Source organism: Vigna umbellata, chromosome 2 (assembly GCF_029865625.1).
Source record: "Vigna umbellata cultivar VRB3 chromosome 2, Vumbellata_1.0, whole genome shotgun sequence".
Taxonomy (NCBI): domain Eukaryota; kingdom Viridiplantae; phylum Streptophyta; class Magnoliopsida; order Fabales; family Fabaceae; genus Vigna; species Vigna umbellata.
In genome coordinates, this window is record NC_142166.1 from 3,778,301 (window position 1) to 3,790,902 (window position 12,602).

At 32.9% G+C, this 12,602-nt stretch overlaps 1 protein-coding gene across 5 annotated transcripts; it reads left to right on the top strand.

Annotated features, from left to right (window-relative positions):
* Positions 1-6,595: 6,595 nt before the first annotated feature.
* SOS5 (Fasciclin-like arabinogalactan family protein) lies at positions 6,596-11,721 on the top strand. 5 transcript variants are annotated; one of them, XR_015784032.1, is made up of 4 exons: positions 6,596-7,482; positions 7,622-8,150; positions 8,626-8,701; positions 11,419-11,721. XR_015784032.1 is itself a non-coding variant. In XM_088105773.1 (4 exons), the coding sequence occupies exons 1-3, from the start codon at positions 6,631-6,633 to the stop codon at positions 8,688-8,690; spliced, it is 1,422 nt and encodes a 473-aa protein (XP_087961899.1). In that variant the 5' UTR covers positions 6,596-6,630; the 3' UTR covers positions 8,691-8,701; positions 11,419-11,721. The 5 variants fall into 5 exon arrangements, 3 of the variants coding, with proteins under 3 accessions (XP_087961899.1, XP_087961900.1, XP_047160686.2); XR_015784033.1 differs by having other exon boundaries at positions 11,424-11,721; XM_088105773.1 differs by having other exon boundaries at positions 8,650-8,701.
* Positions 11,722-12,602: the final 881 nt, after the last annotated feature.

Consider the following 12,602-nt stretch of genomic DNA (forward strand, 5'->3'; position numbering starts at 1 on the left):
TTGTTATAAATAGTTGAGAATCAACTTATATGTAGTTTAGAATAAAATGTTAGTCATTACTATATATTTGCAATGTTGTTTCAAAGGTATTTTTGGAGGTTTTATAGGTGAAAATCTAAAGGAAGCAAGTCTAATATAAAACAAAACTTTTAGGTCATTTAAAACTTGCTTGAACTTTAAGAATGGTAGAAATATGATGCAAGACTATTTGATAGTTGATAGATTGATTTTAGCTTGGTTTGAAGCTAGTTTTTGGAGTTTTGACTAGTGAAATTTTAAATTAGAAGGCCTGAGTTAAAAGAGATGGTTTGGGGTCTCTTGTTGAGTCATTTATGACTTGTTCAAACCTTTAGTGGCATAATTTGGTGATTTGAAGGTGTAGAATTGAGTTTAGATAGTTAGATTGTTCGAGTTGGCTTGGGGTAGCTATTTTGAGTCAGAAAGGTGTTTTCAAATGTTTCACAATTTCTAGAGGGTCCTAAGAATAAGTTAAACATGTGTAGGAAGTTTCAAAGTTAAGTTTTAGGTGTATCAAGTTCTGATATGGCGTTGAGCGCCTTTGTCGAGGCACATGAGCACCACTTTCCACTAGCCCTGGCGTTGAGCGCCAATCTTGGGACACTAAGCGTCGGATTTCAGTAGCTAGAGCATGAGTGTCACTTCTTGGACACTTGAGCGCTACCCTGTAGGTGTTTTATGTGATGTTTTGAGATTCCTTGGTGAGTGGTTTCTTATTTTTTATGAATGTTTATTAATTCATATAAATTGTATGAGATGTTTTATGAGGTTTTATCTATGAATGAAAAGTTGTGAAAAAGAGTTCCATGGAGGAAATTCTTATTGGTGGTTTCAAGTATCATAAGTATGAATGTAGGAAGGTCAGTCTTGAGGTTTATCTTAACACTCTAATGATCATCTATTCTCAAGTACAGAGGGATAGACATATGGTGAGAGTAGCATGAAATCTTAACCTAGAGGCTTTACCTTGGCCTAGGGTGTTGGTTAACGAATTAACCTTGTGTGGTAACTTGAGATGAGCCAGCTATATCACCACTAAAGTGCATGAACTGTCATAGCTTGACATTCATACTATACTTGAATGAGTGAGGTTTATGCTTGTGGTGTGATTCTTGAATGTGTGAAGTTCTTGGTTTGAGATGTGTTATATGTTAGAATTTAATTATTACGTGTTTTTTCTATTTATACAACTTGCCATTTTCTTTATGTTTTGTTGATATTCTTACTTTGATGTATTGACTATAATCATCAAGTGAACATAAATAGATGAAGACGAAATATTTGTGGAGGAAATTTTGGAGAGAGGTACGACAAAATTTTAGTCTTCTTTAAACTTGTTATATATATATATATATATATATATATATATATATATATATATATAAAATTTGGTTCTAGTTGATTTATGTATAAAATTTAATTTATAGTTATATTTTGCATAGATAAAATTTATTTAAACGTGTGATAGCTTTAAATTTTTGAATTTATTTATATATTATAGGCTCCATCAAAATATAATTTTTATATGATATATTAGGTCTGCATTTCTTTCTTTTCCTCTTTGTATGTTGAGAAAGAATTGACGTTAACCAATGTTACTTTTTTTCTATTAAGCTCTTGATAGCTTGTTCGAATTTATTTTAAAACAAAGTTACTTATATTATCTCGAAGAATTTTTAAAAGTATTTAATGATATATTTACAGTTTATTTTAATAATTTGTAACGTTATTCATAAAAGAAATATATAATTTATACTGATTAAAAATAACACATAAAATAATTGCTTAATAAATTAAGTTGTAATATAAAAATACTGAATAATATAATACTGCGGTAGACTCGAGTACCTATCATTATACGGTGTCGTGTTGGGTCCATGTTTCTTTCTTTTCAATCTTTCTACGGTTCTAGATTTGGCGAGTCTCTATTATTGTTCTGCCACGTATCATGGCTTGACAAATGTCACGCGAAGGATTGCACACGTGTAACATCTATTCCATCAATCATTATTTTAGTGGGACCTTGTTTAGATTATTACCTTTGATTTTCTTTTGCTTATAATGATTCTTACTACTTTTGTTTTGGTCTGTCACCCACGAACGTGGGAATTTTCTTACACATTTTGCGCATCTTTCGGATTCAATGATCCTAACATGACACCATGTTTTTGGTTTTGTTGTTGTTAAATATGAATATACTTTTTTTCATAATTTTAAAAATTAAATTAATTTCTTGTCCTAGATTTAATTAGTGGACATCACATTTTCCTTGAATTTTCATTAATTTTTGTAAATTTAGATATTCACTTTTGAGTATTAGAAGAAAAAGAAAACAGAGCAAACCGCCTTAGACATAGCATATGATATATTTTATCCGTTTTTGAGATAAGTCTAACTTGTTGAGCGTAAACATCTCATACGAACATTCAATTATGTACAAATTTTGTTGTTTTTGAAAATTGTTGCATCAGATCATGTGCTTCCAACTAGTTAAAACTTAGCTTCTCTTTTAAGGGACATTACATAGATTCATGCTTTTTACACATGCCATGCAGCGTTAGGAATTTTAGGTGATTTAACAGTTTTATATTGAATGTAAAAATAAATAAGTATAAATATCCATGTATTTATTGTTTTAATTTTTTTAGTTGAAAGTGATATTCTAATATTTTATATAGATTTATTAGTGTCAATTTTTTATTTTTATAAAAACTCATAATAATATTAAATTTTTAGGGTAAATTGGGTTATGCCAATTCTTTCTCAGGGCCTTGTGGAAGAAATAAAGGGCTAAATGTTAGGGAGGACATCATCCCATTACTTTCTGCACTACTAAATTTTTTAAATATTCTAAAATTATCCTTTATATTTTAAAAATGTCACACTCCATATTTTTTTTTAACGATATCAACTTCCATTAAAGAAAAAATATTTCAACGAATATGTCATATCCGTTAACAGATATGGTTACATCCGTTTAAGTATTTTTTTAGTTTTTAGTTTATTAATTTAATATTTTTTATATAATTAGTCAAAGGAATATGCCACATCCGTTAATACTTTTTTCTTTTAGTTTTTAGTTTATTAATTTATTATATTTTAAATTAATATAAATATTATTATTTTTTAATTTATTACATAATTATATATAAATTAGTTTTATTTTATTTAATAAAATAATTTTTATTAATATAATTTATATAGTATTATTTAATTAATTATTATAATATTTTTTATATTATTAGTTAAACGGATGTGGTCACATCCTTAAGTTTTTTTAGTTTATTAATTTATTATATTTTAAATTAATATATTAATAATATTTTATTTTATTTTAAATTTATTACATAATTATATATAAATTAATCTTATTTTATTTAATAAAATAATTATTATTAATTTAATTTATATTATTATTTAATTAATTATTATAATATTTTTCATATTACTAGTTAAACGGATGTGTCACATCCTTTAATTTTTTTTATTTTCTAGTTTACGGATGTGGTTATATCTATTGACGGATATCAACGTCTTTGAAGGTGAAATGAATGTTGACATCCATTTTATTAGAAAGACAAATTAGGTATGAGATGATGGAGGAAGCAACACTCAACGTTAGTTTGGGAAAATGGATTGAACCATTGTTTGTTCAATATGTTCTCTTTACACCCCCGTAATTTGTTAATCTTCCTGTTGAAATATACGTAATTATGGCCATCTCAGCTCCTAGTTGTCAATTGTTTTTGTGCCCAAATTCCTATGTTTTTGTAGCTTATAAAGTTATCAAAATGGGCTCTTTGTTTTGTTGTCTAAAGGAAACTTCTTAATACACCTCCCTTTTACTTCCTGCATCCCGTAAATTATAATATTCCGATTTCATTGTTTATTAAAAATCTTAAATTTTCTTCTTCATTTATTTTCTGAGCGCCGGACTGACCTGCACTTCCTTCCATCCACGCTTTGTAGTTGGCCTTATGAATTGCAGAATGTTAAGAAATGAAGGGAAAATTTGCTCCATTTTGTTCAAGTTATTTATAAACGAAATTTGGATTCAATGTTAGATTTTATAGTTGAGTTTACTTTTTGAGTTGAATGCTTTGTTCACAAATTTTTCTCTCCTAATCCTAACACTATGCTCTAAATGATTTCACAATAATTCACGTTTATTTATCATGTTTTCCCTTTGTAGATAATGTTTCTTTTTTCTTCTTCTAACACTTTTCTTTTTCATGTAATATTTAACATTTTTGTTTCCAAGGATTAGAGTTTTCTGTAAGACTTTTTAATGTAAGTGTTACTATGAGCTCATTGTCGACGGAACGGTAAAGGTGCAGGAGAGCTTCTACGTTACTTTGGGTTCATATACTACCGGTCGATTAGGATGACATACGACCCTAAGGAACCGAATGATCAACATGCAGGAAAGAACCTCTCAGCCGTTCTGACAACCGTTTAACAGAGTTAATGAACAAATAAATGTGATAATGACTAGTGTTAAACAATTAAGGTTTGCATTAATGACCATTAAAAGGTAAATTAATTGGTAATATTCTTTTAAACTCTATAAAGAAGGATTTAATTTTTTATTTAACAGACAAGTTTTGTTTTCTCATGTGGATATTTTACATAGTGATATAGCTAATGATTCTTCTTTAGATTAATTTAAGTGCCATTGTATTGTGTCTTGTATTCAAGGAATCACATAATAGTCATCTTAAAGAGAAATGTTGTATATGTAGCACTTAATAGTTGGTATGAACTTGTGATGAAAGTTTTGCCAAAGAAATCACTTGTATACAAGGAAATGAATAATTCAAGAATCTATTTACGTGAAAATTTCTCTTAATCTTTTAGAGAAAATATTAAGTATTTATTCATTTTTTTAGTCCACACTGGTTTAAAAATATATATTTTTTATTTATTTACGTGAGTAGTCATAAGATTTTTTCTTTTAAGATATTTTATAAAAGAATACAAATAAAAAATAAGATTCTGCATCTCAAGTATCGAAACTGGTTATAACATTAAATTTGAAAATGTAGATTTCATAATATCAGGTGAGAATAGTTATATTTTTCGTAACTTTTTTTATATGAACATTTCAACAATGTCAAAATTTGAACAAAATGAGATAGTTTAAAAGAAAAAGAAAAGTCTACAAAATATGATTACGACATTGTTGAATGAAAACTTTATCAAAATAGTATCAAGCAAAGACAATAAACATTATTTATCCACTAAAAATATTCATGTTAGTAAAATCTAACCGGCATCTCAAAAATCGGATATAATCTCATGTATAGACAAACCATTATTTATTTAACTTTATTTTTTAATCTATGCAACTAACTTGAAGTGTATTTGTATTATTTATCCAAGTCACAAGGTTTTCGATATCTTCTTTTATCCACATTTTTCATCGTTTAATATCAGTCGTTAAAGTCTAAGTTTAACCTTTTTAATCATCTTCGTAAGAGTTTTATAAAGACACAAAATTAAACTTATTATTATTATTATTTATGTTTTCTCTTGTCTTACATTCCCATCGATTGCACCATTCGTCTTCTGATCTACATCCTAGACTTGATATATAGGAAAACACTTTATTCCCAGCTATAAATTACTATATTTCAAATGCATCCTTTTTCTTTGGATTATTGCCCCAATAGGTATGAAGTGACAATATTTCCTAATAATGGTTCAATGCCACCAACCTTCTCTAATTACGACCAAATCCTTTGCCAAACCCAAAATCAATAACAGCAATACAAATTTAATAAATTTATATGAATAAAAAAAAACTATTTCAATGTGTATGTCGTAAATAAATATTAAACAATTACTTATTTTAAAATTACTTTTTCAATTTTAACGAACCACATTCGTAGTAGGATTCATTAATACTTTTTAAGAAATATTCATTAAATATGTTCTAAATTTAAATTTAACATTATATTTTAAACGTTAATAAGTGATGGGAAGGAGAAAGAAAAAAAGCTTATGAGTAGTACAATTACTATTTTTAAAATTAATGTCTTTAAAAGATGACGGTAGTTAACAAGAATGTTTTTATAGGAAAAAAAGTTGGAATGTTTTTTGGGGTAACAATGAATCATTATTGGTCTGTGGGGTTGAGCTGTTTTCAAAAGCAAGAAAGGTTGACATGGGTCGGATTTTGTAGTCAGAGATTTTCCATAAACGTATACGCTTATCAAATAATTTTAAATTAATGCTAATCTAACTTAACCATTTTTAATTAGCAGCTAGTTTAAGAAAGAGCTTGTAGATTTAAAAATTGAAAACAGAAAATTGAAAACTAGTTGTAATTATGTTTGGTAGTATTGAAGGGGCAGTTATCATAAATTTGGTTGAATAGATCGCAGAAAGAAAGATAGAAATTATTAACATTGATTATTGATCGGTTGAAGAGAGAGAAAACAGAGAAGAGGAAGAAGATGGTATATGTGATAAAGTAATAATAATAATAATAATAATAATAATAATAATAATAATAATAATAATAATAATAATGGAAGCAAAAACATAAACAATCCACATCATGATTGCATCACTTCTCCAGTGCTCATCTCATCATTCACAGCTTGCAATATGCAATTTGCATGCTCACACACTCACAACCTCACTTCACTCTCTCATCTCAATTCAATTCAACTCAACACGACACAGAACAGAACACAACAAACAAAACAACCACTAACTAACATCGCAGACCACCGTCCAATTCTCAATCCGGCAACACTGCTCAACACAATGCGTTCTCGATCTCACCATGGATTTTCGATTACCCAAAATGCCCTCGCCCTGCTTTATTTATTCTGCATCCTCACCAACCCACCTGCGTCCACGGCTCTCAACTTCACCGCGCTGCTCTCCACCGTCCCGGACCTCTCCCAATTCACCGCGCTCCTCGCCTCCGCGACGTCTATAACGGCGGATCTCTCCGACCGCTCCTCCCTCTCCATCCTCGCCGTCCCCAACGCCTTTCTCGCCGCCGATGACCACCTCGCCCGCCACCACCTCTCCCCCGCCGCCCTTGCTGATGTCCTACGCTACCACGTCCTCCTCCAGTTCCTCTCCTGGTCTGACCTCCGCGCCCTCCCCTCCTCCGGGAAACTCGTCACCACGCTCCTCCAGACAACCGGACGCGCTACCGACAACTTCGGCTCCGTGAACCTCACGCGCGACCCCCAATCCGGCCTCGTCTCGATCCGCTCCCCCGCCCCTTACTCCCCCTCAAACGTCACCGTTTTGTCCCTCGTCAAAACCCTACCCTACAATGTCACCATCTTCGCCGTCAATTCCCTCCTCATTCCCTACGGCCTCGACCTCATGGCGTCCGAAACCCGCCCCAACATCGTCCTCAACATCACCAAAGCTCTAATCGACGGCCACAACTTCAACGTCGCCGCCTCAATGCTCGCGGCCTCCGGCGTAGTTCAGGTAGTGTTGGTGATTCAGATACTGAGTTTGAATTTTATTAGCTAGTTTTATGTTACGATGTTACTGATGTGAGGCTCTCTATCATATATACATTATTTAGACTTTGACATTTGACTAACTGTTTAATTTCCAATTTTAGGAATTTGAGGCTGATGAGGGTGGTGCTGGAATCACTCTTTTCGTACCGGTGGATGATGCCTTTGCTGATCTTCCACCCTCTGTGGCCCTTCAGTCTCTACCTGCAGATAAAAAAGGGGTGGTTCTTAAATTCCATGTCCTCCATTCCTATTACCCTCTTGGCTCGCTTGAATCGGTTGTTAACCCCTTCCAACCCACCCTCGCCACTGAGGCCATGGGTGCTGGTAGTTTCACACTCAACATTTCGCGTGTGAATGGCTCTGTTGCCATCAACACCGGCATTGTACAGGCCTCAGTCACGCAGACCGTCTTTGATCAGAACCCTGTTGCCATTTTTGGGGTTTCCAAGGTTCTCTTGCCGAGGGAGATTTTTGGCAGGAATCCGACTGTCACTGCCAAGCCTATTGAAGGTGCTCCTCCGCCGGATGAGGATGCGCTGTCACCAGAGAATTCGCCGGGATTAGATGGACAGCCCTCGCATTTATCATCACCGCCGGGGTTTCGCGAAGATGTGCGGTCACATGGTGGTGGTATAGGATTGTCCTTTGCTGTTGTTTTTTGCTGTATAGGATTGTATCTTGTGGTATAGAATTATTTATTATTATTTTTTTTGTGGGGTTTCGTTTTAATTTTCTCCACCTTCTTCTGTACACGGTTAATTGCATTATTAGGTTGCAAATGCAGCCTTTTTTCATTTCTTTTTCTTGCTTTTTTGTTATCTTCATTTTTACTATTTATTATAAAATTTTCGATTGTGACATTGATCTAATAATTAGTGTAATTAATTTAGGAGGTCAATGTTGTTTTTCTGCTTTTATCGTTTCCTCCCTTGTATTTTGATATACACAGTACACTGCAATTTCAATTTTTGTAAGTTGTAGTTGAATAAGCCTTATCATCTTGTTTTAGACAATCCTCAGGATTTGGTTGACTGCGACTTTTTCTATTGTTATCAAAACCCTTTTACATTCGAGTGATCTTATGCTGATAGGGTGTGCCTTGCAGAGTAGCTAATTTCGTTTGGTACAGGAGTTTGTGCTGGTTGCTTCTTACTGTTATCTTACACCTAGATGACCGTCAGGTAGTTCTTTCTTTTTAAACTACAATTGAGGATTACATGTTCAGTAGTAGCCTTGACCAGCAATCTACGTGCAAATAATACAAAATAGCATCATACAGTGGAAGTTACATCATATTATTTGTTAGAAGAGAAATAGTTAATTTGATGTCAACAATTTTGTAATTGTTGGATTTTATCTGCCGAATGCATTGCATTTATTTCTAGCTTTTCAGAATTTAGGGAATTTCTTGCTGTAGCTTTGTGTTATAGTATGAGCTGTGCTTAGCATTTGCTAGTGCTCTGTTTACACTATACAGGAATGACTTTTCTTGTTTTTACGACTTAATGGTTAATCGTAATCTGTTTAAAAATACATAATTGCAATGACCCAGTTTCAAGTAGATTGGTCAATTGTGTATTAGATGCTTGAATAGAATTGACGTGTTATGGCACTCGAAACTGATCACATATTATGCTGCTAGTTTTATCTGTTGTCGTTGAACGCATTACATGTTCTTCTTGACCACTGATTCAATGTTCTGATTGAATTAATTTATGGTCTTCATTGTTTGCTATTTTGCAAGTACTGTAGAACTGGGGCTAATAAACTGGTCTGAGTTAAGACTATAGAATATGAATAAGTTTAGAGAGTTGTGCCGCAAACTTGTTGCTAGTAAAGATCTAAGATTGCTAGATTCATACAATGCAAACACAATTTTGAAGATTCTTAATATGCATGAAGTTACCCTCGTACTTATTTAGATCTCGAGAGCCATTGTGGATGATATAGTCCTGGTGGTGTAAGTTTGGTTTTAAAAGGATCTAAGGAGCATTTTTGACTTAGCCTTTTGTGGGAGAGATTAATCTATTAGGGGTTTCATTTGCCTTCTATAAACCTTTTTAATTTATATTTTTACTCCTGTCATAAAACTTGAATGTAGTTGTCTTATCTGCTCATGCTAAAGCCAAATGTCCTATCACTGTCATTTTATTTGTATCTGGTTAATTTCCACCTAGTTCAAAAATTGAGGGGAGAAATAGTTAAAATGTAGGATTTGATGTGCAAAACCCAGAATGCCAAATGTCCTACCACCCTCGTCTTAGACAGTTGGGATCACCATATGCCTAACGATTCTGTGGGCTATAACTAGTATTGATAGGCCATTTATTTGTATGTCGGTTGGCTTACGCCCAGTACAAAAATAAGGGAGAGAAATAGAAGAAAGACGCAAATGTGAAACATTTTTAGATTACGCTTTTCTATGCCATTGGTGCAAAACTCAATTTAGCTAACCTCACCAAGTTGAAAAGGCTTTAGTTATTGGTGCAAAACCCAATCAAATTCTTCCCTCAATTGTATATTTTTGGTTCTTTTAGACTAGGATTTGCTTCTTTATATTTTGGGTTGCTTCATCTACTGCAAAACAAGGGAAGTATTGTTTGATACTACATATAAAGTGTTGATGATCTTCTGCTCCCTTTCTTTTGTTCTTTGTGTTGTCATGGAAATATGCGGTAATATCACGTGTGTTGGTGGTGGTTTTGGTTAGATCTAGGTCACTTGTCTTAAGATTGATCATTCTTCAATTGATAGGGATGTTCTACATTTTTTGGAGTTTACTTTCCTTGTGAGTGTAACACTACATAAGTCTGTTTCAAATTTCAAACAAAACAAAAATCTACTCGTTCGTCAAGAGTGCATTTGCCACATCATACTCAGGAAGTCAAATTCATAAATGACTCCTAGGATACGGGTGATAATTACTAGTTTGCTTGTTCAAATATCAGTAAGATTAGCTTTGCCTATTGTTAAAAGTAGCTGTATTTGGTGGTTGATATCTAAGCTGGGTACAGCTGGAGTTAGCGTTGTCATTGTTTTAGGACCAGGAACGACACTTTGTGGACTTTATGGTCAGGATAAAGATACTGAAAAGTGACAACTACATAGATCAGATTGAGCAGAACCATGACTTTTAATAAGTTTATATGTACGATTGTATACTGTGATGGATGATAATAGAAGTGGAGTAAATTTTTAAACTAGACTCCAAGACTTTTATAATTTTATTTTCCGACTTTACATTTTGTTTTTTATTTTAGATCTTGATTTTAGGAAGCCAGAAATTAAAGTGATTGATCACATAATCAGTGACTACTATTAAGGATATGATTAGACACAAGAATGAGATACATGATATATAAGGGAAATGCCAAAGTCTAATTGGAACATCTTAATGATACTAGTAGGTACAAGGATGTTATCATTGTACATCAAGTACGGATTTGGATCTATGTTGTGGAAGTTATCTATTTCAACTTCCTCTGTTTGTTTTAAAGCTAGAAAAATTCAATCACTGTACTTTTTTATTGATCAGTTTTAGATTAATTTAGTCATATATTAATCAAAGTTAAGGAATAAATTAATTTTATGAAATTAAATTCCAACTAGAGGTAATGTGTCTTTTAGTTGGCATCCATTGAATAAAGATGTAGCATTATATATCAGTAATGAATGATGGGTCAACATTGGGCCACTTCCAAAAATCAGGAGTGGAGTGCGTTTGCACTTGTTTATTCTGATGTCTATTAAAAACTTGAGAATGGTAGTTTTGATATTTAATATATTTTCCAATTCCATTTCCTGGGTTGGCAGTTATTATGGGCCGTATTATATGGTCCTTCTCTTTTTATGGTTATTTACTATGTCTTTCTTTTGGATGTACATGCCCTGTCTGAAGAGAAGGGAGGAAAGCTGACAAAGCAGTTACAGCATTAATTATGTGTGGACTTCAACCCTTTCAATGCAGCTCATACGTGCTCTTCAAGTAAGGAAACCCAGTGGGGCTGCTTCGCGTACTTTCTGCATCCAGCTTTTGCTCCTCCTTTTCAACCTCACCATTTACAAACAAGAACAAATATGTCATCATTTTTTCTTCGTAGACCATGGGTCTTTTTTTTTTAATTGGAGAGAAGGGTCAGTATTTTTGTTTTTAATTTTCTTGAAAGGTACGTTTTCAATAAAATAAATAGATTTCTATTTTCTTATTTCTTTTAAATGGACAGCTTTATGTTGTTTTAACAAGTTAATCCTATTTCTTAAATAAGAGGTTTTTTTTAAAAAGTACCTTTTAAGTTTAAACAAACTGGTCCAATATCATCGAGTTAACCAAGATTACTATGGATGACACAGCTAAGTGTTTTGTGCAGTTCTACATCCATGATTTAAACTTGAAAGTTCTGTTTAGTTGAAACAATCTTATACCAGTTGAACACGTTCTTGGTAGTAATATGCCATAAATTTAACTGCTACTTCACCTAGATGATCCCATATTGATCCCCTCACATCCACAAAGGTGTGACACAGGATTGTAATTTTGGTTCTTTAAGCAAATGACAAGGTTTGTTCTTTGGTTATGCAAATAGAGTAGCACCTGTAAGTTATATTCTACTTTAATTACCTGGAGATTAGTTCAATAGTTTTCTGCTGTAGAAAATACTGACGGGCCCAATCCTCGATCTAAGAGAAAAATACTGGTCCCCTGGTTGCGGCTTGGAATATGGACGTTCGTGATCAGTAGCTGGACTTGTCTCGGGAGTGCACCTGGGCCCTTGCTGGCTGGCTCGGCTATATGCATTGATGAGGTAACTGTAAACTCACTCCAGTATCCAAGACAAACCATGCAGTAAGATACAATGTTTAGATTAAAAAGCTAACAAATTACGTGATATCTTGCGGAGAGGGAAGCGATAATGATTGCAACACATGTTCATTGTGCTATGTCTCGATAATAAGGTAATCTAGAATGTGACTTATGGAATTTGGCTTTAAATTTCGCGTTGATCCTCTTTGAGTTAGTTTGGTTGAAAATGTAATTTAGTTGATGGTTTGTTGAGTTTGTCTCGAGTCGGCTTCGGATAATTT